At 37.8% G+C, this 26,654-nt stretch overlaps 1 protein-coding gene across 3 annotated transcripts in view; it reads left to right on the top strand.

Annotated features, from left to right (window-relative positions):
• The first annotated feature begins 1,344 nt into the window (after window positions 1-1,344).
• Window positions 1,345-26,654, top strand: part of SYT14 (synaptotagmin 14) — a 235,733-nt gene continuing 210,423 nt past the window's right edge. For all 3 annotated transcript variants that reach the window (XM_074322502.1, XM_019714489.2, XM_019714488.2), the window contains exons 1-2: window positions 1,345-1,497; window positions 10,975-11,022. In XM_074322502.1, the coding sequence (XP_074178603.1) occupies window positions 1,485-1,497; window positions 10,975-11,022 (61 nt within the window). In that variant the 5' untranslated portion in view covers window positions 1,345-1,484. The remainder of the gene's footprint in view (window positions 1,498-10,974; window positions 11,023-26,654) is intronic.

Here is a 26,654-nt window from a genome sequence, read left to right as displayed (position 1 = left end):
ACACACACACACACACACACACACACACCTTCCTAAAATACAGATATTTTAATAAATATTTTCTGAGTAGAACGGTATTTCATTTGATCCTTCAAAAACAACTCTTGCTTGTAGCCAGCTGTTAGCACTGTGTCCGGGTCAATAAATATTCACTGAACTAAAGAAAATGGTAAAGAATGAATGTCTATTGAACATAAACCATTCCTGAGGGAGAGATTATATAAAAACACTGAAGACAGTTCCTGCTCTAGATTTACAGTCCAACTTCGCTTATGTAAGTGCAAAATATTTTCTTTTGTGTTACTCCCCAATGTAGCTATTCTGCACTAGGAGTTAGCATTTTCTTCATAAGGAAGAATCACTAACTCCTTTTTCCTCCGTTGCTTATGCCATTGATTGGCTAGGTGCTCAGAGTACCAAATGCTGTTGAGTGGTTGAAGTAGCTCAGGTAAAAATTAAGGGGCCAATTGTTGCTGTGTTCAGGGTTGGTTTATGACTATTCATAATGCTCATAGGTTTGTGAATTTTTTTTTTTTAAAGGCATGTGTCATGCTTCCAGGTCCATTTGTCAAACGTTTGTCTGATTCCTACCCTTGTATCGCCTCAAATGCGTGTTTATAATGTGTAGACAAATGCATGCCAACTCATTTTTCTGAGCTCAGGGTGGTGACAAGCTTTATCAGGATCACGACTAAGGGGTGAAGTGTGCGTGTGCCTCTGTGAGTGTGTGTGACAGAGGAGAGAGGGGAAAGAAGGAGAGAGAGAGAGAGAGAGAGAGAGAGAGAGAGAGAGAGAGAGGAGGGAGGTAGAGGGAGAAGGAAAAGGAGAGAAGGCTCTGTCCTCAGGATGCCTCTCTCCGTTTGCTGTTTGCCAACTAGCTGTCTCTCCACCCCACAGCGGAGGTCTAAGGCGAGTATGTGGCTGATTCTGGCAAAGCAAAACAAAAACAGAACAGGTTTCCCGATTACAGAATGTGAGGATGTCACTGGGTGGGAATCCTTGAGCCCAGTTTTTAACCGACGAGACCTGTCCATGGTCCTGACCACATCCTTCCGTAGCGGACGCCTCCGCCCGGGGCCCGGGGCCCCGGGAAGCTCGGGGCCGAGAGGGTCGTGCCGCCCGCACATGCTCAGTGCGCCTGCGGCGGGTCTCGGGAGCAGGTGCAGGTGCTCTCCGGTCTGGGCACCTGTTTTGAATCACCGCGCGAGGCTCTGTGGGGGCGGCAGGTGGGGGCGGGGTGCATCACGTGCCGGCGGCAGCAGCGGCGGCCCCGGAAGGTTCCATTGCTTCCGCGCCGGCGGAGCTCGGAGCCCCTCCTCCGCCCCACCCCAGCGCGCCTCGCCCGCGGCTCCTTCCACGCCGCGCAACCCGGCGATTGCGGGGCCGGCCCCGCCTCTCCCGTGGGCGGCCTCGGCGCGTCCTCTGCTCTCTCGCCAGCCCGCCGCCCCCGCTGTCCATTTGGTGCGGTCCATGGCGAGCACATCATGGCGATTGAAGGTAAGTGGAGGCCGACCGCGGTTGGGGAGGATGGGGGCGCCCCGGGAGCTGGGACTCGGGGGCGCCCCGGAGGCCCGCGGCGGCGGCGGCGCTCTCCTGAGGGCGGGGAGCGGACTGGGGACGCGCAGGGGTCCCGACAGCGTCTCGGGAGGGGACTGGGCGGTGCGGCGCCGCGGCTCCATCGGCCTGGACCGGTGGCCCGGCGGGCAGGTCCAGTGTCGGGGCCTCTGCTTCGTCCCGGAGGCGCGGAGTGGGGCTCCGCTGCGGTCTGGTAGACCCCGCGGGACGTGCTGGGGGAGCCAGGGACCGCGGCGTGTACCCCTGTCCATTGACCTCACCTCCGCAAACCATCCTCCCGCAATCCCGCCTTCCTGCCAAACTGGGAGTCCAGTTGTGCTGTCCCGTTCCTAACCCTCCTTACTCCCTACTCTGGAGCTGATGTTGGGCTGCGCTCCCGTCCATCCCCCTTCTGTTTGATGTTTTAGGGGACCAGGAAATTTGGGGTGAGATTAATTTCCTCTTCAAGTGTTTTTTATCTTCCAACACTCAAAACTGCTTTTTCTCTACGGAAGAGAAGTAAATACATCTTTATAAAAAATACTCTTATAATCCTGTTTGTATTTCAGTCCATTTAGTACTCGTATTTTAAAAAGTAGTTTAATAAATTAAGTTCCTAGATAAGGTGGTTGGCACTAAAGTGTATTTTTTTCTTGTTTCAAAAACATGCAACTGGAATGAAGTGTCTTTATTTTGCTTTGTTTTTAAGGAGGATATTGTGAAAATTAATATCACATGTCTAGACTGCAGCACCTTCCAACTGCTATCTTTTAGATGAACTGAGACAGTGCAAGTAGTTTGTAGAATTGCCCCGCTTGTGTGTGTGTGTGTGTGTGTGTGTGTGTATTCAGCTGTACAAATGTGCAAAGGACCTATAGCTATATCGTTATTAGCCTAAATTTTATGTGTGATCCTTTAAAACTTTTCATAGCACTTTCCATCTAGGTGACCAATCACTGGTAGTCTGCATCTTGGGGGCTCCTTTTTGTCAGATCCTGTGGACTCTAAAATTGCTTTAGCTGTGTGTTTACATTTATCTTATTTGTTTAAGAGGTTGATTGGACATTCAGACAGTTTTAAATACCTACGTTAGCTAAAATGATGGAGAGCACCAGGGAATAAGAGCTACCTGTAACCTGATATTCCTGTTATTCAGAGCAATAATTTCAACCTCTTTTCCTTACTCGACTTTTTAGCAGAGGTTAAAAATCGAGAAACTAAATCCACTGATTTACGTTTTATACTTTATTTCCACAACCAAACTGGGGTGGAGTTTTTTATGTGATAAAAGGTAAAAAGGTTTATGCAGAAGGTGAGGAGGAATTAGCCAAATAACATCCAGATATGATCCTATAACTTGTAATTTCTTAAAATATTTTGCATTTTTCCTTCTTTTTCTCAGTCCTTCCCTTCTTTCCTCGGCAGTTAAATGTAATTGATTCTGTTTTCATATCAACTGATGGCATTTTGCTCTGTGTGCTACTGTTTGTATGTTTAAAGAAAAAGATTTTTAAAATTCTCATATTCTAGAGATTCTTTTGTGTTTGAGGTATTCTTGTAAATAATTTCATACTTAGGCATTTGTACTGCAGCCTTTTCCATATTAAAACATATACTTTATGCTGTGTTAGGAAGTAAAATAAGCTTTGTATTAGGGACATCTTAAAATTTTAGGGGCCCGAAGGGACATCTCATTCAACATTCTCCCCTATGAAGTAGTTCTTAAAACACCCAATTACCTTATTCACCTGTTCATTCAATAGACTTGTTGAGCACTAGTTGTACTGAGTGTTCTGTGCTAGGCACTGTGGGGATGAATGAGACCACATTCCTGCCCTCAAGGAGCACATGTTCTAGTGAAGCAGATGCAATTATTTTTTTAACTTTTATTTATTTTGTGTGTTTTTCCAGGACCCATCAGCTCCAAGTCAAGTAGTTGTTTCAATCTAGTTGTGGAGGGCGCAGCTCACAGTGGCCCATGTGGGGATCGAACCTTGTTAAGAGCACCGTGCTCTAACCAACTGAGCTAACCGGCAGCTCTCCGGCAGACGTAATTTTAAACATGCAGTTACGTTATACTGTGAACACCAAGAGAGAGATCTTCTTTCTTTTGTATAAAAACATTCAGTGATGATGAGTTCATTGAACTCATATGCCCGTGAACATTGAACAGTGTATGTCAGTGTGGAACTATAACCCTTATAGTTCATAAAGTCTTTGTGTTTGACCCAGAATCTGCCATTAAGTAACTGCTCTCTCTCTGCTCACCTTAGTTCTGCTTTCTGGAGCAATAAACTACAAATCCACTATTCTCAGTGTACGTGACATCCCTTCTACCATTTGAAGACAACTCTTGAGTGTTTTCTTTTCAAGACAGAATAGCTAGTTCCTCCTCCGGATGGCCTGTGGATGTATGTTTTAAAGTTTGGAACATGGTATTCCATTCCAGATGTATTGTTGAATAGCATACATTAAAACTTAGATCACTCCCTGACTTGTGCATAATCCTGTTGTAGCTTAATATTAGAATAGCCCTCTTGGAACTTTATGTTGGCTCAGGATGAAGTTGTAATCAACTGAAACCACAGAAAGAGTCTCTTTCACCTGGACTACTTTCAAGACATGTGTCTTCAGTCCTTTACACAGCCAATCATTGTTGTGAATTGTAAAACAGATTATTTAAATCTGTTAAGCATACTCGTATTAGCTCTGGCCCAACATTTTAGCCCAAGAGTTTAGACTTTTAAGTACTAAGGGTTACTTTTAATTTCCTCCTCTGGGTAAAGCCCTTGTTTCACAATACCAAATAAGTATTCATTGTCTTTTACCAATCAGGCAGGTAACCGCTAATCTGTACTTCAGACAAGTAGGATGGTGTTACAATACTGAGCTAATGTAATTCTAGTCAGAGGTGAAGAAGTTTGTCCTCTCTTAGGGAAAGGTACCGTTTTTAGAAAACATTTTGAAATAATAAGAGTAGTTTACAGAGCCTTATTTTTACCCTAAAGGTTTAGTGATACCAGGTTGGGAATCATTGGTCTAGCGTAGCCTGTCAAGACCTGTAATTGTTATCAAGCATATTAACCTTTCCAGTGTTCATTTCTGTCAGTCTGACATTGTTCACTATTTCCTGTTTTTTGAAGTTTTCTCCTCTCTTGATTACTTCTCAGTCTTCTTCTTCCTAACTTAATGTTCCTTGTGTTTCCATTCTCAACCCTATTTTCATTTTCTGTACATACTACTGTAATTGCACACATTGAATAATTTTGTAATAACTTGTTTATAAATTTGTCTCCCCAGTGTGACTGTAAATTACTAGGGGATAATGTCTTACTTGGTTTTGTACTCCTTAGATTTTGTACCACATCTGAATGTGGTATGTACACAACAGATGGGTTTTGAATTGTTATAATGGAATTCTGTACATTACCTCCATGAGTTGCTTCCACTTACCAGAGGTGGTTTGACCAAAAATCTGCCATTCAGTAACTTCTATCTATCTACTTTTCCTAGTTCTGCTTTCTGGAACAATAAATTAAAAGTCCACTATTAATAAAAGTACACAGAATTTTCCGAGTTTATATTTCCAGATAGTAGCTAGATATCTTGGGTGCCCCATAGTAATCAAAAATGTTTTGCTTAAAACATTCAGAATGTCCTAAAGTAAAGTTGTCATCACAGCCACCAAATCCAGCCTCCGTACTCCCCACTCCATGCAAATTTACCATCTGAGTGGCATTTTTCAATAACCAGACATCTGAGTTAGAAATCTGGAAATCAACTCTGTCTTATAATTAATCTCTCCACATGTTGTTGATCACTAAGTTTTGCCAAGTCTACACCTCAAATTATAATGTTTAGTTCATTCCCTTATTTAGGGAGTTTTACTCATTTTCTAGGTCGTCTTCTTAGTGCCAATCTTAAGGTTGCTTGCAATCCATTTTCTAAACTATTGTTGGTTATCTTTGTAAAATGCAAATCTAACTTATTTAAAACCTCAGGATAAAGCTGGTCTTTAATGATCTAGCTTCTGCTCTTCTTTTATCTAGTCCACATTTTTCTCTCTTTCATAAGGCTATCAAAAGACTCCTTGCAAAACATTTTGCTGAAGTAAAATTATTCACCTTTATTGTTAATTTGCTATATTAATCTCTCTGGGTAGTGTTTTTTTTAAAAACGGTAGAAGAAGAGTAATTAGAGAATCTCTCTCTCTGTGTGTATACACTTTTCATTCATAATGCATCCTATAGTTAACCACACACTTGCACATATATTACATTTTTAAAATCATCAGTATAATTCTGAGATGCTCTTGAAGACTTGCTGTGATTCTAAGATTTCTAGGTCAGAATTTGGACTTCCAAAAGCCATTTGAAATATTAAATTAAAATCCCAATACAAACATGTTACATTATTGGTCTTGAGGGCGACTGTCACACTCCTTTTCTGCTTTCTGTGTTTTTGTTAGAGAGAGATCATTACAAGGTAACGGGATAATATAATTAGAGCATCACACCTATCCACATCCTGTGGCAGAGTGAGGACATTTATTGAACAGTTTATTTTTGAAGGATTTACAGTTCAGTTTAATCAGTGATGTTTCTACGAGGGGTACTTTGACTTTGAGCAGGAATAAAATTTCTAATATTTCACATAGATTTAAGACGTGGATATGAGGTAGATTTGTTCAGAGACCTCTGCAAGTACTTTTGAGTAATTTACAGTTCATTTAAGGTTCTTTTTCTAATTCACTAAACAAAATTAGAAAAAAGTAGGGAACACTGGAGAAACAGTTGTATTTCATTTTTTTGTTGTTTTAGGTAGTATTAGCATGCAACAGTGTATGCCAGTGTGGAAACCAAAGAGAGCCACATATTAATTTATTTATACAATTTGTTGAGTAATACTATTTGCATTATTGCTTTCTTTGTAACGATTACAATGTTTCTACATAGCATATGTATAGTAGTATAGTAGGTTGTCTTCATGGATTTGTTTTCCATACAACTGACTTCATTCTTTCCCCCGCAAATCCTAGCCAGTTAATACCTAATATGAAAATGCCTGTATAGGGTAACGTAAGATTGGACAAACTACTATAAATAAAGCATTACAAGATTTTGACTGAAATGATTTTATGCATATATTTACCCCCCCTTTTTTTCGCCTCCCCCCCACTCCGGTTCAAGCCTTTATTTCTCAGTCTTGTTGTGAAGGACACACCCCCTACTGCTGGGATTATGAGCCTTGCACTCACCACGGCTCAGGTCGTAGGTCGGCTGGCCACTCACAGCTGCTCAGGGCAGCTCTCGCGGGCTGCTGGCTGCTCAAGCTGGCTGCTGGCTATATGCATATATTGTATGTACATGTAGTAAAATCTTAATTGAAACCTGACCAGTTGGAACCCTTGACGTACCATATTTTGGAAGGAGAAAATAGTGATAAAAACAGCAAGCTGATACTAGGAATTTATTTAAAAACAAACTTCTAGGATCCATATGTATATTCAAAACAGTTTCTTATTTTCACACTTTGAGGGCTGTATTAGAATTAATATTTACAGTAATATTGTGAGTCATCAAGTAGAGGATTTTAATGAAATATTAAATTATCTTCAGTATTGTAAACTTACTAATGCAGTAATATATATTAGTAGCTTTAAAAAATGTTCTGGTGCAGTAATAAAGGCAAAAACGTGTTCTCAGTTCTCTAGAAAATTAAGTAGAACACCTTTTTGTGAGCATATACTGGGGGTGCCAAAAAAATGTATACAAGTGGACACTTTGGTCAGCGTTTCTCCAGCAGTAGTTTGCCATAATCAGAAGTGTCTGGATGCTGATGGTAACCACTTTGAGCACCTCTTGTAATTGGAGAAGTCAAACGTGACTTGTATTCATCATTTGTTATCGGTATATATCGAGTATTACAATTTTAATACAGTTTTCTTAAAATGTGTATACATTTTTTTGGCACCCTCTGTTTATTCAAGGTTTTATGGTATTAATGAGCTTCCAACAGTCAAAAACATAATTAATTAAAATACTGAATTAAAAGTGGCTCAAAAGTGGGAAAAATTGATTACATTTGTGAACAGTAATTTTATCTGATAAAACTTACACCTCTTAGAAAAAATCATTAAATAAATTAATAGGAATGTAAATGGATTAAAAGAGGTACTTAAGGATCAAAGAGAGCATTTAGTATGCTTTGCAAATTATAAAGTGCTCTAAGATATTGTTCTGAAAAGAAATATAGTTGGTTATTCTATGTGATGCTGGATTGGTGGTATGTGCCTCAGAATTTAGGTTATTGGATAAGAATGTTACGTGGAAAATGAGTTTGTAAAAGTAAATATAGAAAAAACTAATTCAGACTATTCTAACTCTACAGTAATTGCAGAGTAACAACGACAACAAAAAAAATAGAGGAATTCTAATTTGGGCGGATAACTCCCAGACAGTTGGAAACCTGAAAGATTTTCTTAAGAAAACATCTAAAAAGAGGACAAATTAAGAAATATGAAAAGATTAACATTTATTTTGCAATATTTACATGGAAGAATGTTTGAAATAAAATGATACATGATGCTGTGGAAGAGAACTAAACATATGGAGTCTTCTCTGTTTCCAGGGTATAAATGTAAATTTTCATTGAATTTTGTGTTCTACTTGGTGAGGAATACAAATGACATTCACATATTTTGGGTGCTCACCATGGGCCAGGCTTCATCTGTCCATCATTTCAGATGTGGGATAGCAAATGGACGACACTACGTCTCCCTGTCTTGACTGGAGCAGACATCTGCTTTGTTAAAATATGTTTTTTCCTACCTGTTTTGGACTTGGTTTCAGAAGCCTTCTCAACATTGCTCTCCACCCCACTCTAGCAGCTACTTTTACAGAATTGGTATATAGGATGAAAACTGTTTTCTATCCTGGGGTGGTTATTATTACGACTTTACAAATGACTTAGTTATTTTTATTTATTCTTACTCCAAAGATTAAGTAACATGACTCTAAAATTGAAGAAAACCATGATCTTTCCAAAACACTGTGTTTTTCAATTAAGAACTAAGTATGGTTATTATTCCTTGAAAGTCTTAATTAGGAACAAAACTAAAAAATGTCCAGAAATTATTGACTAGTCTAAATGGGTTAAGTTGGTTGGGGGCAGTTGGCAACATTAATAGGAAATATTTTTCTTGGAAACTTTTCAGATTTAGAGATTTAAAAAAAGCATTTGTACAAAGTTCACTGTATTGCTGGCTGAAAAAGTATTTAAGTCTTTTGACTCCCAAACATATACATTAAAACATACACGTTTAACATATAGAATGCATATATTTTTCCTTCTATTCTTCTTGGTCTTAGGTAGGATTGGGGATAAAAGGAATATTGATTTCAGTGTTTGATACTATAATGAAGTTTATTTAACTTTTTGTGGGTTTTTTTTGTACTTTTAAAAGTAAGGGTTCCCCCCCCAAATTTTACTTCGTTGTCTGGCATTTATTTACCTTTAATATTCTTTTCCATTTCAGTGATAATAGTGATTGCTCTTGAGTGCCACATGTACATCAGTGAAATCTCACTTACTTGGAATTTTCAGAACAAATATAAAGAATAGTAGAGCACTGTCTTACTGCTTTTTCTAGTTATGTGATTTTTATACATACTTTGGCAAATTTGACAAGTATCAAATTGGCTGTAAATTAAAACAGTAATTATTTAATTGGGCTTCTTATTTATGCGGTTCTTTCATTTGATAAATTGAATACTTTTGAAAATGGGAATTAGCTTTCATTGTCATTCTGCAGTGTTGAAAAAAATCTTAGAATATAATAATTGTTATTGTTACTGTTAATACTAAGCCTTGAAAAGACTATGCAGTTATGTTTAAGATTAGATGTATGCAGTGAAACCTAACCAATTTATGTTAAATGTGGGGGGAAATCTAGTTTTAATTACAGGCTTTAAAAACTGCAGTCTTGTTACATGAATTAAATGCATAACTCAAACTAAGCTACAAGTGGTCCTGCTAGAGAACAGGCCTTAATAACTGTGAGAAATGCTTCTAAGTGTATGCAGATGTTAGTGATAGCATCAATACACATTATTGTTGTGTTATTGTTATTACATGATTCATCTACATTTCTTGAAAATAGTTTCGTCTTATAATTCGGTAAATATTCTCCTTCCAGTCATTTGTGTCTTCTCCATTTTAAAGGTATGTGGTATATAGGTATAGTTCATTCTAGCCCTTCACCAAGATGAATGGTTGCTCATTGGTAATTTTATAGTTAATAAGGTCTCACTGTATTTACACACTGAGGTTTGCTGCATAGTAATTATTTTATAATCATAGCTAAGTTAGGTGCTTCTTGCCAAATTTGTATCCCGGGTAACCTGTGATTAGTCTGTAATGTTGATAATAAAGACACAATGGCACTGTTACAACCAAGTTAGAATGTAGATCTAACCTACTTTAGTGATAGAAGTACTGTTTTCTAGTTTTTTAGCTTGCTTCCGGGATGACCTACTTTTTTCCTTTTTTTAGTGAATATCATGCTTTTTATTTCTCATTGCTGTAAGAGATTTCTATTTCTTATAACTCAACTGTTCATAAGGAGCTTTATAATAAGCAAGATGATTAAATTATTTAATATTTTTATTATTCAAAGTTTAAACAATTTACAGTAGAATTATAAGGTCATGAATATGTAGAACAATACAAAATTTTATTCAGCTTGCATTCATTTAAAGTAGTGGCACTATGTTTCAGGGTGGAGGAAGTATCTTTGTAGTAACTAATAAATAATATTACTCTTATTATAAAGTAATTTTTGATAATTATGATAAAATAACTTTTTGGTTAAATTTATTTATCATATTATCTATAAAATGTGTCTTATTTTAGACTTATAATAGTGGGTTGCTAGAGAATGGGGAAAGGATCACATTTCATTTTATGCAATATGGGTGTATGAGTATGTGATAAATTATAACTAGTGTTTTTATTTTATAAGAGAGTTGACCCTTCCATAATGACTTATCTGTATATGTTAAGGCTCAGATACAAAAGTGGGGCCACCCTTGCAGTGCTCCCTTCTAGTTGATGTGAAGAGGTGCTTAGGAAATGATGATATGCTTTCTGCTCTTGAGAAGCTTGCCATTTAGAATAAATACTTGAACAAAGCTTCTTCACTCCAAAACTTTATAAGATCTTAATTTATGGCTTCAGGGAAATTCTGAATATCAGGTTACCATATTCATATACTAGTTAAGTTTAAAGAGAAGAATTAGGAAACTTTTTTCTTGAGGTAATTTCTAGAAGCTGATTTAAAAGTGTTCTTTGTAACAGTCAAACTCAGGTTATTTTTTGTTTTTAACCTTTAACAAAATTTTTCTTTTTTTTTTTTTACAGGTGGAGAAAGAACCTGTGGAGTACATGAACTTATCTGTATTAGAAAAGGTAAGTCAATGCTCTGTGTGGATATTTAAATACAAAATGAACACTTAATAGCGTATGATAAATTTTAGTAATATGGCAGATAATTTGGACTTATGAAGTATAAAATTTAATGAACATTAATATTTATTATTTGTGTTATAGATTTAAGCATCCGTAAAGTGCATATTGCTTCTTACATGGTTATTGAGAGTTGTTACTATGTATTTCGTTTTGATGGGCTGATAATGCCTGGTTTCTAGCATATTGGTTATTAGACATGGTGAAGAGGCAAAGAATGGAGGGTTTGATTTTTGTTCCCTTTCAGAATCTGGAATCTGAGTGCATGCTGATCTCCCATTGACTTCTGTTCTATTACTGTCCCTTATCAGAGAGATGTGAGGAGTTGGTTGAAATTCAAATCGGGAACGTGTCCAAAGACCACAACATCTTTTGACACCAACAACTGTCTGTGCTTCCTTAGAAGGAGCCACCTGACATCCGGGTGGTTCAACAAGGTGGTCCCAGGAAAGGTAATGCAGTTATTAGGTGGGAGGCAAGGAATCAGGTCTTCTCCTTATTTGGAAGAATCAGGAGAAACTTGGGAGTCCCCACACTCATAAGGAATCACAAATCTATGAAATGGTGTGAAGAAAGGAAAAGATACACCCGGGGAGGACGGGGAAGAAATCCTCGTAAATTGAGTACTTTTTTCTCTTTAACTTGGGGAACGTTTTTTTTCTTGCATCTTTCTTGAAAACTGACTTGACCCTCCTGAGTCTGGCCAACTAGCTGCACTCCGCTTCCTAATATTTTATCCTAAGGAGGTTTGAGATGGTGTCAGTATATGTGGTACATGAGTATGATTGACACGCCATAGAAATGGCAGCAAATTTTCAGTAAGTCTTCAATAGGTCTGAAAAGCCTCAGCTTCTTCAGTGTCAAAAAAAATAATGTTATCATTTTTAGGTGAATTTGACATGGTCAGACTAGTTTATGCCACTGCTTGTAATTGCTGTTCATTTAAAAACAATCTCTTTTCTTTAGTAAAGTGTAGTTTATCTATGTACCTTTTCTCTGGTACCACAAAGGAGAAAATTGAAATCAGTTCCCTGAAATCTCAAATTTAGGATTGTGATTTTCATGCTATAATCACTGTTGATTTGTGCTTCTTATCTAAAATGGGACAGAGAGGCACACATTTATACAGTTTTTTTCCTTTATGGAACCATTTTTAATCTTCTATAATATATTAATCTGGAATTAATAAAAATGTTTTAAATAATTTTATAGTTATTACCTATCTCACTAAAACTTCTTTCTTCGTCTCCTTTGCTGGCTTCACTCCTCTGCCAGACCTCTGAATACTGTAATGTACCAGAGTTTGGTCTTGGGTTTGCTTTATTTTTCCATCTTTCCCCTCTGTTTGATTTTATCTAGTTCTGTTGTTTTAAATGCCACCCAATTTATAAATCCAGCTTTGAGCTGTCTTTGAACTCTCTGCTCTTAATTCAAACTACTTGATATTTCTGTCTGGATATCTGTGAAAATAACAACTTGGCATGACTAAAATGCAAGTCTTTATTTCTTCGCATGAGCCTATAGCTTCCTCAGTTTTCACCATCTCAGCTGGTAAATAGAACAGTATACTCAGTTGCTCAAGTCCTGTATTACTTTCATTCTCTTTATCTTCCACATTTAATTTATTAGCAAATTTTGTCAGCTCTACCTACAAAGTATATTTCAGTGTATCCTCTTTTTTCCTTCCTGCTGTTTACATTGTAGTTTGGGTCCTATCTTCTCTTGCCTGTACACTGTAATAGTTTTCTAACTGGTTTCCCTGCTTCTACTCTTATCTCCTCACAGTACTTACCAATGATCATTTTAGATGGTGATGTCTCTTTGCTGGTTGGAATTCTGTTGTGGATTCCCATCATGCCTGGAATAAAATAAAAGTTCCTTACTCTGATCTACAAAGTTTTATAGCATCAACTCCAAGTCCAAAATGTCATCTAAATACCATCTGGAAGTCTCATTGTCTAAATCATTTACATCAAGTATGGGTGAAACTCATGTGATCCATCCTGATTTCAAAATTCCTCTCCATCTGAAGACCTGTGAAACTAGGAAGCAAGTTACCTGCCCTCAAAACACAATGATGGAACAGGCATATGTTAACAATTACAGATATTTTCATGCCCAAAGTGAGAAAATGGAAGGAAGGAAGGAGTCACTGGTTCCAAGGAATTTTGGAATCCAACTGGGAAAAATCTGCCAGCTTTCACAGCCTGGAAATTGTACTCTGTGGCACGTGGTCCTGATTTCTGAGGCTCCGTCCTCGGGGTGTAGAACTACCCTTAGAGCCATCTTTCCTTTCTCATGAAAGGTGGTTATATTTGCACCTAAGTAGTTTTTTTTCAGCCTGTTTCCTGCCAGTAGAATTTTGGTAGCCTGTCAGTCTTCTTTCATTTTATCCTCTCTCATCCCTTTCAGTACAAGCTGGCAGTGTTTCTGCTGGTGTAATATTCTCAAAAATGATTCTTGCGAGTCTTCTCAGTATGTCATGGGGATTGAGTCCATTAGACAAGATGCTTCTCCACAGGGCTTTCCTAGATAATTCCCTCTCTGTTTTTGGCTTCTGCTGAGATGGCTGAGGAGAATCCATGAGTCACATGTCTAATCTCTTCAGAGAGCCCTCTGTGTCACTGAATATTAGGACCTTTTTTTTATTTTGAGGCAGTAGCAAAAGGTTGTCTAGCTACCAATCTGGTAGATTTTAGAATGTCCGACATTCTGGGTTTGTTTAATGTTTATACATAATTTAGAAAAAATATATATAAATATATATATAAGAAATATATAATATATATGAATATGAGGTCTGACAATTAAGAGCAAACTTGTCACCATACGCTTACACTGGCAGCCCTGTACGAACAGCTCTGTAAGGTTTCATAACCTTGGTGTACCAGTGTCTCACAGCTGTGTTTGTGTCGACGTGTGGTGGTGTCTTGCTGAGTGGCGTTCATTTTTGTTGTTGTGTGTTTTTGTGTGCTGTCTCCATAATATCTGAGTTTGAATTAGAGCAATGAACAACTATTAAATTTCTTGTTAAACTTGGCAAGAGTGGAAGTGAGATCAGGGACATGTGAATCCAAATTTATGGGGATAATGCCATGAAGAAAATGGCAGTGTACAAATGGATTAAACATTTTTCTGAGGGGAGAGAACGTGACACTCACTGATGAAGAAAGGTCAGGGTGGCCAGTAACGAGCAGAACTGATGAAAACATTGCAAAAATTCATCGAATTGTGAGTCAAAATCGTCGGCTGACCATGAGAAGCATAGCAGACCTAGTAAACATCGGTAGAGACAGGAAAATCTTAACTGAAAATCTTGGCAAGAGAAAGGTGTGTGCGAAAATAGTCCCGAAGGAGCTCACCAGTGAACAAAAGCAAAGGAGAGTTGAAGTTTGCCAAGACCTTTTGGAGAGGCAAGATGATGTTTTGGGCCATGTTATCACTGGTGATGAAACATGGGTATACCAATATGACCCTGAGACAAAGCGTCAAAGTGCACAATGGGAGTCAGCCAGTTGTCCACAACCAAAAAAGTTCCATTAGTCCAAAGCAAGAGTCAAAACTATGTTACTAACCTTTTTTGATATCAGAGGGATTATTCATTATGAATTTGTATTAACTGGACAAACAGTTAACCCAGTTTACTATTTGGAAGTGCTAAAAAGGCTGCATGAAAAAGTTAGATGAAAACAACCTGAACTTTTTGCCAACAATTCATGGCTCTTGCATCACGACAATGCACCAGCTCACAGGCACTGTCTGTGAGGGAGTTTTTAGCCAGTAAACAAATAATTGTATTGGAACACCCTCCTTACTCCCCTGATCTGGCCCCCGATGACTTCTTTCTTTACCTGAAGATAAAGGAAATACTGAAAGGAAGACATTTTGATGACATTCAGGACATCAACAGTAATTTGACAACAGCTCTGATGGCCATTCCAGAAAAAGAGTTCCAAAATTGCTTTGAAGGGTGGACTAGGCACTGGCATCAGTGCTTAGCTGCCCAAGGGGAGTACTTTGAAGGTGACCATAGTGATATTCAGCAGTGAGATATGTAGCACTTTTTCTAGGATAAGTTCATGAACCTAATTGTCACACCTCATATGTATATTCATATTTCTCCTTCTTTCTACAAAAGGTGAAATACTACATATTATTTTGTATCTTGCCTGTTTTTAAAAAGCAAACAAACACCTAATTGTATATCCTAGGGTTAAATTCAAATAGGTAGAGATGTCTCTCAGTCTTTTTTTTTGGCTGAATTGTACTCCATTATGTGAACATACCATAATTTGTTCAAGTAATTTCCTACCAATGGAAATTGCTTTGTTTTAAATTTTTAGCTATTAAAATAATGCTGCGACGAATACCTTTATGCATGCGTTATTAGTGGTCTGTTTTTAGGTAGATTCTGAAAAGTGGGTTGCTGAGTCAATGTAATTCTTACATATTTGTATTAGAAATTGCAAAATTCCTGTTCTTATGCATTTTGCATTCCCACCAGAAACATATGAATCCACAGCCCTGCCAACAAAGTGTATCTTAAACTTTCGAATTTTTTTGTAATCTGGCAAATAAAAAGTTGTAGTTTGGTGTCATTCAGATTTTCATTTCTCTTACACGTGAGGTTAAGTATCTCTTTAACCTCTGCTTATAGAGTATACAAATGTTTGCACGGTATGATTTGAAGGACAGTAAAAGAACTTGCTTCTTCTGAAATGTCTTTCCCATCACTGTTCCATGGTTTCTTATCCCTTGATATTTACTACAATTAGGATCTATCTAATCTTTAGAAATTCATTTAAAAACACATTACGTGGGAAGAGAAGGTGGGGAGTTATTCCTTGGTCCTCTAGCATTTTCATCGAAACACATTAGCATAGTGTATCAGATTATTTTACTTTCATTGTGGAAAGTGGGAAATTAGAGACCCGAAGGCATGATACATAGGACAATATGTTAGGTGGGTGAAAAGCAGAAGTGAGACAGTATAGGACAGTGTCCAGATGGGCAAGTTTTAGATGCCAAGGTCAGTCTAAATAGAGGACACTAAGACACATTGCATCTGTACTGTCGTTTTCCTGCGAGTTGCTTTTCCTGCGAGTCTCTTTTTTCCAAGTATAGAGGAGACCCAAACCCCCCTGGGTATTCTCATCTCTTTCTTGTCTTGGGGTGAAAAAGGGAGTCTAAAGTTTGAAGAGAAAGGCTGTATTAGGCATGGGGTCCTATTGGTTGTGTGTTATTGTAACCTCTCCAACCCTTTCTCAACAACCTCGAAGTCTAAGACCCTAGAATTGCAGGTAGGGCCTGGCCTTTCTTCGTTTTTTTTTTTTTTTTTTAAATCTTGCTTTCCTTTTTGTAAGTTGGCTTCTATGGCATGTTATTGTATCTTCTACCCTCCAGTAACATTTTACTCTTTGGTGGAAGAGGTGGTGGGGTTTATGGGTTGTAGTGCATGAAAGAGGCAGCAGTGGCGGGCAGGGAGCCAGTTCAGAGGTAGCCAGCCATCTCTGTGTGTAGTGGCTGGAAACCAAAAAGCCTATAGAATGCCTACTGGTTATGCAGACGGGAATGAATTTCTTGGTTACCTTTCTCTTGTGTGTCTGTATATTCTTGTATATTTAACCTATTCAGCAAATGGTTAAGTGCTAGGCAGTGTTCTAGGTACTGGAGATATTGGGGTGAATAAGACAATTTACCTGCTTTCAGGTAGCTTATATTCTTGGGGCTGACAATAAACAAGTAGCATAATCCTAGATAACCATAAATGCTATGAAGACAATAAAACCCAATGGTGTGTGTGTGTGTGTGTGTGTGTGTGTGTGTGTGTGTGTGTAAGAGAGGGAGTTCAGATAGAATAATCAGGTAGGAAAAGCCTCGTTGAGTGAGGCTAACATTGAAGCTGTTATCTGCATGGTTAGAAGGAGCTAGAATGTGAAGATCAGGGAAGGTCATAGTTACAGAAGAGGGCACTGCAAAGGCTCTGAGGTTTGAATAAGGCTTGGCCTGTGCAAGATGCTGAAAGATGTATGGCTGAGGAAGTCGTGAATGAGTGTCAGGAGTCTCACAAAATGAGGTGGGAATGGTAGGTACTGCCCAGATCAGTATGGGCTTACAGACCATGGTAAGCGGTTTGTGCTTAATTCTAAACACAATGGGATGCTAAAAGAGGGCTTTAAGCAGGGGAATGATGTGTGGTATGCTGGTAATATATGATCTGTAAGAGGTTTCTAGTGGAAGTAAGGAGACCAGTTAGGGAGCTGTTTAAGTTGTCTAGGTGAGAAATGATGGGGCTTGGGTTACGGTGTTTGTAGTGAAGAATTGAGAAGTGCTTAGATTTAGGGTATATTTTATAGGTAGAACTGACAAAAATTGAAGATAGATTAATGCTGGGGAGGGGTTGAAAGGGAAAGAGAGGCAGACCTTAGGTTGTGGTGTCACTTCTGAATGGTGGTGCTTTTTGAGATGGGAAAGACTAGGGGAGGAGCTGGGGGAGCTGGGGTGATGGTGCATAGAAATCAGGTCCTCTGTTTTGGACGTGTTGACTTTGAGATACCTATTTATTGAAGATGTCAGGAAGGCAGTTAGTTGGATATTTAAGTTTGTAATTCAGGGGAAAGGTCAGGGTGGGAGATACAAGGCTGCGGGTATATCATATTTAAAGCCATGAGACTAGTTGAGATCACCCAGGAAGTGTGGCTCAGTAGAAACGAGGTGACCAAGTACAACATTAGCATAAATATAGATTTACATGTAAAAATTAAAAGGTAATTTATGTTGTAGTTGTTGAACATGAATAGTTTATCTCAGTGAATTTATTATCTTTGGAATTAATTTTAAAAAGATAAGTAATGGTTGTCTTGCATTCTGCTAGGGATAATTGTTTGAGTTTTCACTGACTTTCTCATCTCAAAGCATCTTGCAGGAATAAGTGTTCTCAGTTGATTTTAATACAGAGAGTAGGCAAGGTAAGAAGCTATATAGTTTGTGTACTAAGAGAATAGAAATGGTATAGGAGCCTGTGGTGTTGGTTTGTCACTAGATCCACTTTTAAAAGTGAAGTTGTAGAAGGTCCACACTCAAGCAAAATTATGATGTAAGTAACATTTGCTTTAATTATCTCTTTTCTTTAGAAAAAGTGAAAGGTCTGATTTTTAAACCAGAGTAATACTTACATAGTTAATAAGAGCATCCGTTCTTCATACCATTCCCGTTCTCCAGAGGCAAAGCCTTTCCACCCTTTTAGCTGTCTTTCTTTCTGCTTACCTTCACATTCTAAATAAAGCTGCTCTGCTCGTTCTTGATTTTGAAAATATTTTTCAATCTGTTGTTTTCCTGCTACGGTAGGTGAAGAGTTCTAGCAGATTAGCGTAGTGGTTAGGTAAGTGGTTCTGGAGACAAGATTGCAGGATTCTGATACTGGCTTTCTGTCGCTTATTGACTGTGTGACTTGGGCAGGTTACCGAGCCCTTCTGTTCTCAGCCATAGAATGGGAGAACAGTAATATCTTCCTCATGTGTTGTTGTGAAGATTAAACTAGTTAATATATATGAAATAGATATCAGCACATTTGTTATGCCGATTGATGAAAGTAAATAATAAAATTTAATAATATTAATTATTAAAATAATAAAACTTTATTTCATCCTCCCCATGCATTTGTCCATATCCCATTTCCCCAGTATAGTTGTATTTCAGTTTTGGTTATGTCAATTTTCAGAATTTAATTTTTTATGGTTAGTATTGTTTGCAGTAAAGACATATTGTACAATACTTATATTCCCTTTTTTTGTACAATTTTCACCTCTCCTTTTAAAATATCCTCTCTCTTTACTGACCAATTTCAGGCACCCACCTCAGCTCCTCATTAAGCAGGGTTCAGAATCCATGTTGGTTTCTCTGTCATTCAGATTCTACTTCTGCCACCACCCTTCTCATACTGATGTATACCTTTTCTATATCGTATCATGGCGTTTTTCTGCTTCCCAGGGAAATAATTAGCCGGCATATTGTATTACTTAAGATACTGTTAGCTGCTGGACCAGGCAAACCCCAAACAGACAGTCCCCTGAACAAGGCAAAGGTTTCTTTCTCCCTGGGCTGAAGCTCAAATCAGATGTAGCCAATTGCCACATGGCAGTGCAGCCGGGGCCCAGGCTCCTTCTGTCTTGTGGCTCTGGCATCCTCAGTGTGTGGCTTCAGAGGTTGCTGGGTTCGTCTGCATCAAGCAGGGGGTGCACAAGAGGGACAGACGATTGTGCCTAGGAGATTATTATGGGCTGGGCCTGGATGCAATGCACATCGCCTAAGATTCATATCCCATGTTGATAATTCAGTCACATGGCCACATCTAACTTCGAAACAAGCTGGGAAATGTTAATGAGCCAGTGAGCCCAGAGTACAATGAGTTACATTCTCTCATTTATCAGTTAATCCCCCTAATACAATATGCCCACCTCTCCTTAGTTTTACATGTTCCATTTATTTTAATGGTGATCATCTAGATACATTCTCTCTAGATGGAGTTGTGTAACTTAAAGGTGTGACTTCAGTGAGAGAATTTCAGGCTAGGTAGAAGAGGAGGGTGACATGGAAAGATACAATAGGGGTTTGGGTTGTATTATGTTTTGTCAATCCTGTGATTCTCTTTTGTCAGGCAGGACTCTATCCCATTTTGCTTTTTTCCCCTTCTGTACCCAATTGCAAGAAGACCGCCTCCTTTCTTGACTTTTTTCTTGTCCAGAAACTATGAGTTACAAGGACTGTTCAATTACCCCTTTAAATCATACTTACCTCTTTAACTCATATGTACTTCTAAGTTCCTTCCCTGTTCTCTAATCTCGTTTATTTATTTTTTAGTATTTTCAGATTTAGGATGGACTTACCTTTCTGACAGTAGTTTCAGATCAACCCTTGGACCCCTTGCTATTTTCTTTCTTCTGTCTTCTCAGCCTTTTGTCTTCCTGTGTTGGCAACCAAACCTTTCAGTGGGGTTGGATTGGATGGGAGCATGAGAGATTGTGCCCTACAGTTAGGAAGTTTTGTCCTTTTACTAACAATTATTTTGAAATTTCAGCATTCTCTATACTTAAGTTATTCTGAAGAAATAGTTTTATGTAGATTTACCTTTTCCTTCTTGTTTTGTACAGTTTGGGGAGGAAAGGTTGGGAGGCATGGAGCTTGCGTCGCTTCTATTTTCTTCAAATACTCAGAAGTGTCAGTAGTGTTTTGATGAACAAAAGTCTTAATATTAGTTTAGTCTGACTTTTAAGTATTTTTTTTTCTTTTTCTTTTCTCTCTCTTACTCTCACTCTTTGAGACTTCTTGAGGAAATAGCAGTATGTTATTTTAAAAAGTTTGAAGTCTTGCCTTTGACCCCTAAAGTCATATTAAGTCATTAATCCATCTAAATTTGTTGTGTGTGTGAATGGTTAATATGTCCAAGTCATATTAACCTGAAAGGTGGTGTCCAGTTTTATGATACAGGACTCCCTCTTTCTGTCTGTATGGTATTTTCTATATACTTTGTCTACCTTTATTTCCTTACTGAATTGAGTGTACTTAGTACAGTTGATCCTGGAACAACAATAGGGGTTGGGCTGCCAACTGCCCACGTAGTCGGAAATCCACATATAATTTAAATCAGTTCCCCACATACGTGGATTCCCAACCACGGATCAAAAATATAGTTGACCCTTGTACAACGTGGGTTTTTGAACTGTGTGGGTCCACTTAAAGACAGATTTTTAAAGTACATGTGTAAGTGAACCTATGCAGTTCAAACCCGCATTGTTCAAGGGTCAACTGTACATGCAAATCAACATATAATATGCCAATGACATTGCAAATAACAATTTGTTTAGGAAATTATACAAAAAATTCTTGTAGTGACTAGAGTATAGGAGATATAAGTGGTTAACATTTTTTTACTTTAAAAATGAAAATGGCTTTATTGAGTCCATGGGGAAAATGTATAGATGTTCAAATTTATTACCTGGTATATATTTTTTTGACTATAAGAAAATCACTTATTTAAGTCAGTAAATTATAAATATCTGGTCATACTTGACAAATAGTAACAGAGACCAACTTTCTAATCTTCTATCCCATTTGAACCAAAGATTGTCTTGAAGCTAAGTGGACACCTGTTGTTCTTTGTGTGCTGCTCGTCTCGAGTCTGGAAGATTTCTTCCAAATATGATCCTAAATAATAACTTAAACCTCATCAATTTACATCTTAGGGGGAGTCGTTATCACCCATCAGAGAGCAAAACCCTAGATGATTGTTGACATAGGGTTATGCTTGGTAGCGGTAGGTTACAAATTCTCAGGCTGAATTAAACAATGTTTATATCTGTTCAATTGTCATAGTTTATTATCCTAGTAAAGTTGTAAAGAGAGTGCAAGATGTAAGAGATAAGAATTTGCAAGCAATAGGTAGAATGATTTATAGTCAATAGATCTGGTGGGGAAACTGAACTTGGTGCTGCTTTTCCCAGCTTATGACAGTTAAAGGAGTGTTGCTGTATGTGTTATCCTTTTTTCTTTCAGTTGGCTGCTATGGCTTTGTGGCTTAATGATAATCCAGTTAGTTTTTAATCCTTTCCTGCCTGTGCCTTTAGAATTCTACCTTGTAGCTGGGTAGACAGATTTGTTCTCTTTCTTTCTCTGTCCCCTTCAGTGCATCCTGGGCTTTTCTGTCTTTTGGTGGTGGTTTTAGATGTCTTTTTTTGGGGAGAACATTAGTTATCTGAAAACAAAGGTGATAATTTTGAATATACACTTTGCACTCCCAAAACTATACATATATATAGGGGAGTGAACAACGTATAATTTGACATTTTGGAGGCTGGAGTTTGGTAGGAATATTTTGGTTAGTGACCAAACTTCACTTTTTAATCTTTCGTAGTTGTAATGATCCAGAGTATAAGAACAATAAAGTACTTTTTCTTCTTTCTATTATTTAGTAGAAAGAATACAGGATTTGGAATCAGGAGACATGGCTTAAGTTTTCTAATTTGCTTCATCTAGGCACAGCCACTGAATAAGTCACTAAATTGGTTGTCTCAATTTCTTACATGTAAAATGGTAATACAACTAATCTCACAAAAATTTATGAAGACCAAATGAAATAAAGTATATGCCACCCTTTGTAGCCGCCAGTAAGTTGGTATATACATATTATTATCTTGAGGGAGGTAGGGAACACGCTTGGAACTTGTAGTCTCTTAGGGATGGGCCAGATGTACTCTGTACGTATGATTTTGCGAGGTACGGTCTGATTGTTTCTGTTGCTCATTCTTTCAGTGGTTTAACATTCAGGATTTTGAATATATGAAAATTAACAGTGAGTTTGTAATTTGAGCTTTCCAAAAATGTTGCAGTAATTCATTTAACTGATGGACTATATATGTAGGAAGCACTTTGCTGATCTTTGAACAAGGAAGTGATTCCTAGCATGAAAAATTCTGACCACTAGTCTTTGGATTTTGGCATATAAGCAGACCTCCATGTTCATGTTCATGTTCAATGCAAATCCAGTAAAATCATTCTTCTATTGTTAGATCAACACTCAAATATGAAATAGTAAAAATTATGTAAAAATCATAATTCTGTCCTATTCCTCTACTTGTAAATTTTTTTGTTGTGGCTAAACAGTATGTTATGAATAATGTGCTCTTTTTTCAGCATGTGATTTAGTTTCAATTTGTTTTTAAAAAATAAATTTGTGACAACATGGATGGATCTTGAGATTATTATTCTAAGTGAAATAAATCGGACAGAAAAAGTCGAGAACCATATGATTTCACAATAATATGGGATATAAAACTGAAAGCTTTAACAAAGGAACAAGACAAACAAATAAAGGAATGAAAATTCATAGACATAGACAATAGTTTAGTGGTTACCAGTAAGGGGGAAAGGGGTGGTAGATGAGGGTAAATAGGATCAAATATATGGTGATGGAAGGAGAACTGACTCTGGGTGGTGAACGCACAATGTGATATATAGATGCTGTATTACAGAATTATACACTTGAAACTTATGTAACTTTACTAACCATTGTCATCCCAATAAACTTTAATTAAAAATAAATAATTAAATTTAAAAAATAAATTATTTTTTTTACTTTTTAAAAATCTAATGTATTTCTCTCCATTTATAATATTTTCAGTTTGTCTGGTTCTTAGGGTAGATATCTTTCCTTTTGATATAGCTCAGTGACAGCTAAGTACCAATAAGAAATTTTCTTGAATTGAGGGGACGGATATATTTCAGCAGCTCTATTGAAGTAGACTTTAAGCTTTTTTTTTTTTTTTGCTCAGGAATTTTCAATTAGGTTGTGAATTTATAGAACCTCGATGGTAACAAAGAATAGAGCTTTTGCTACTATAATTAAAATGACACTTTCATTTACAGTTTAATAGAAGGTGGAAATCGTGGAGCTGTATTTTCTTTGATTCACTCCGAGCTTCCTTGAACTTCTTAATGAGAGGTTCTTGTGCACCCAGAGGGAAAAGAGCCTACCGCATTGACTCATGCTTGTTATTTTTAGTTTTATATTCCAAATCGAGGCTGCTGTAAATTAATATCAGCATTAAGTAAGGCAGACCCTCAGATTTGAAAGGGTGGGGGTCTGCGAAGTTCAGGACATAAGGGGAAAGAATATATTGTAAAAGTCACAGAAGTACCGAATCTGGAACAATCATCATAAAAATGGAGAAAGCAAAGTCGTGATAAAAACTCTAAGAGCCAGTCCTGTACTTCACTAAGTTCTGCCTGTCTCTGAAATACTTCCGTCTAAAAGTACCATTTTCTCTCTCTCTCTCTCTCTCTCTCTCTCTCTCTCTCTCTCTCTCTGTCTCTGTCTCTCTGTCTCTCTGTCTCCCAGAGCTCACAGTGGCCCATGTGGGGATCGAACCAGCAACCTTGGTATTATTAGCACCACGCTCTAACCAACTGAACTAACAGGCCACCCCCTCTTTCTTTTTCTAAAGCCTGTATTAGTTGGAGTTTTGTGAGTATAAAACTAAGGTGTTTTGCAGAATTATCTGTGGACTAGCTTCAGAAAATTAAAGCCCATTTCAGTTTATCCTAACCCTTATGCATTATTCACTTCTATTACTTACTCTTTAATAACTGACACTGAAAAAGGAAAATAAGAAGTTCATTTATTGGTACTAGGACAGAAGGACCAGAATGCCAGAATGTTTTTAACTGTCCAGCCCTTGGTCCAAAGGAAAGTGGTCTGTGCATACTTTTGCTCAGAATAGATGTCTCACTGATCTGAAGCTGAGATGGCCAGGATGTGTGTATCTATTCTTTTTCACTTTTGTTTTCTAATCCTTGAGAGAAGATCAGGGATGGATTCCTGGTATCCTGACAGCATGGAGTCTACGCATTTTACAGAACACCCCATTACCTATTTAGTTGGTTTCGCCTAACGTTTTATTCCTATTAGAAGCAGGGTAGGGGAGAAGGGAGAATTTTTTTCTTTATGGGCCTATTTTATCCTAAGACCCAGGCAGCAGAGTGGGATATATACTGATTAATATTGGCCTAGGTACTTATTTTACTTAAATGAATTTCATATATAAAAATACATATATGGTTGTGTTCTTTTGATCAATAATTTGATTTTCTGGTTATTGCTGGCTTATAACCATTTCAAGAGGAAGGAAAATATTTGCAGAAGACAATTTCTATATATCAGCTGAAACATGCTTCATTTTTTTCTACCTTTCAATCCCCAAACCACAAACAACCTTTAAGAAATATATCCACAAAGTTAGAGCAATGTATCTGGTGATCTGGCTTAGGTTTGGAGATTATTTCCCTAAAGAATTGGTTGTTCAACTCAGTGAATCTCTAATTACTGTAAAGTGTGCGCATCATTAAACATTTAAGTCTTTAATCCACTTGGAATTTATTTCAGTCTAAGGTATGAAGGAAGGATCCAGCCTTAACGTTTATCTCTAAGTGATTAGATAGTTATACAAATACCAGATATTGAATAATTCATTCTTTCCTTGATAATTTGAAATGCCACTGCTATACTAAATTATTATACATATGTGGGTCAGTTTAAATTTTTTCTTTCACTGATCGGTCTTTTCTGGAACCACAAGTACACTGCTTTTATTACTGTGGCTTTTGTTATCTGACAGAAAAGGGTTTCTTGCATTAATGTTTCCTTAAAAAACTTCCTGGTATTCTCTTATTTATGTTTCCAGATAAACTTTGGAATCACCTTGTCAAGTATCTCCTCCTACAATTTATATTCCACTTCCTTCCCTTAAAATAACCCTAATGGGACAAATTAAATTCCTAAATATATTTCTTTAGATTCAGAAACATGGCAACTCTCTATGTTTTTTCCTTATGTCTCCCATTAAAGTTTTATAGGCAGGCACATTTTTTTTCCCTTAAGATTTTATTGGGGAAGAGGAACGGACTTTACTGGGGAACAGTGTGTACTTCCAGGATTTTTTCCAAGTGAAGTTGTTGTCCTTTCAGTCTTAGTTGTGGAGGGCACAGCCCACCATCCCTTGTGGGAGTCGAGCTGCCGAACCGGCAACCTTGTGGTTGAGAGTCCATGCTCCAACCAACTGAGTCATCTGGCCACCCAGGAGCTGAGCGGCAGCTCATTGACTTCATTCTAGTTGCGGAGGGTGTAGCTCGCTGGCCCATGTGGGAATCGAACCGGCAGCTCCGTTGCCCAGAGCTTGCGCTCTAATCAATTGAGCCACCCGTCCGCCCCACATTTCTTATTAAGTTATTTCAATTGCATTTTATTTGTTTTGTTGTAAATGGGACTTTTTATTTCTACCTATTTTTTGCGTATAAAAAGTTACTGATTTATATATTTATTTTGTGACTGACCTGGCCTGTGGATAAATACATGGTTTAGTTAGGGAACTCTAACAGCATGCTATGGTGTTGATGTGATATTTTTGTGTTTATAAGGTTTTGAGGTTCCCCAAGACCAACTCCTGTGTTTGAAGATTTTCTAGAAGGACACCTGGGACTTAGCATATACATTTGACCCCTGAACAACACTGGTTTGAACTGCGTGGGTCCACTTATATGTGTATTTTTTTTCAATAAATAAACAGTTGGCCCTATATATCCTGGGGTTTTGCATTTGCAGATTCAACCAAACGCTATTTTCGATCCATGGTTGAGAATCCACGGATGCTGAAGGCCAATTCTATGCATTGTTCTGTGCTGTTTTATGTAAGGGACTTGAGCATCTGCAGATTTTGGTATCCGCGGGGGTCCTGGAACCAAATCCCGTGGATAATGAAGGGCGACTGTGGTTAAGTTTTTGAGTAGTCAAAAGTTATTCATGGATTTTTGATTGCGTGGTCGGGGTCAATGCCCCAACCCCCACGTTGTTCAAGGGTCAACTGCAGTTTACTCATGGTTAAAATTTATTGCAGTGATGTAATAAAGGTACACACTTGGATTATAAGAGGAAGAGACACAGGTGGAATCGAATTCATGTGCAGGCTTCCTTATGCTGTCCCTCACATGAGAGGTCATATACAGGACATACATCCCAAAGCAACAAC

This window comes from Rhinolophus sinicus, linkage group LG17 (genome assembly GCF_036562045.2).
Source record: "Rhinolophus sinicus isolate RSC01 linkage group LG17, ASM3656204v1, whole genome shotgun sequence".
NCBI lineage: Eukaryota > Metazoa > Chordata > Mammalia > Chiroptera > Rhinolophidae > Rhinolophus > Rhinolophus sinicus.
The sequence above is the reverse complement of the archived record's forward strand: the minus strand, read 5'-3'. Positions and strand labels throughout refer to the sequence as shown.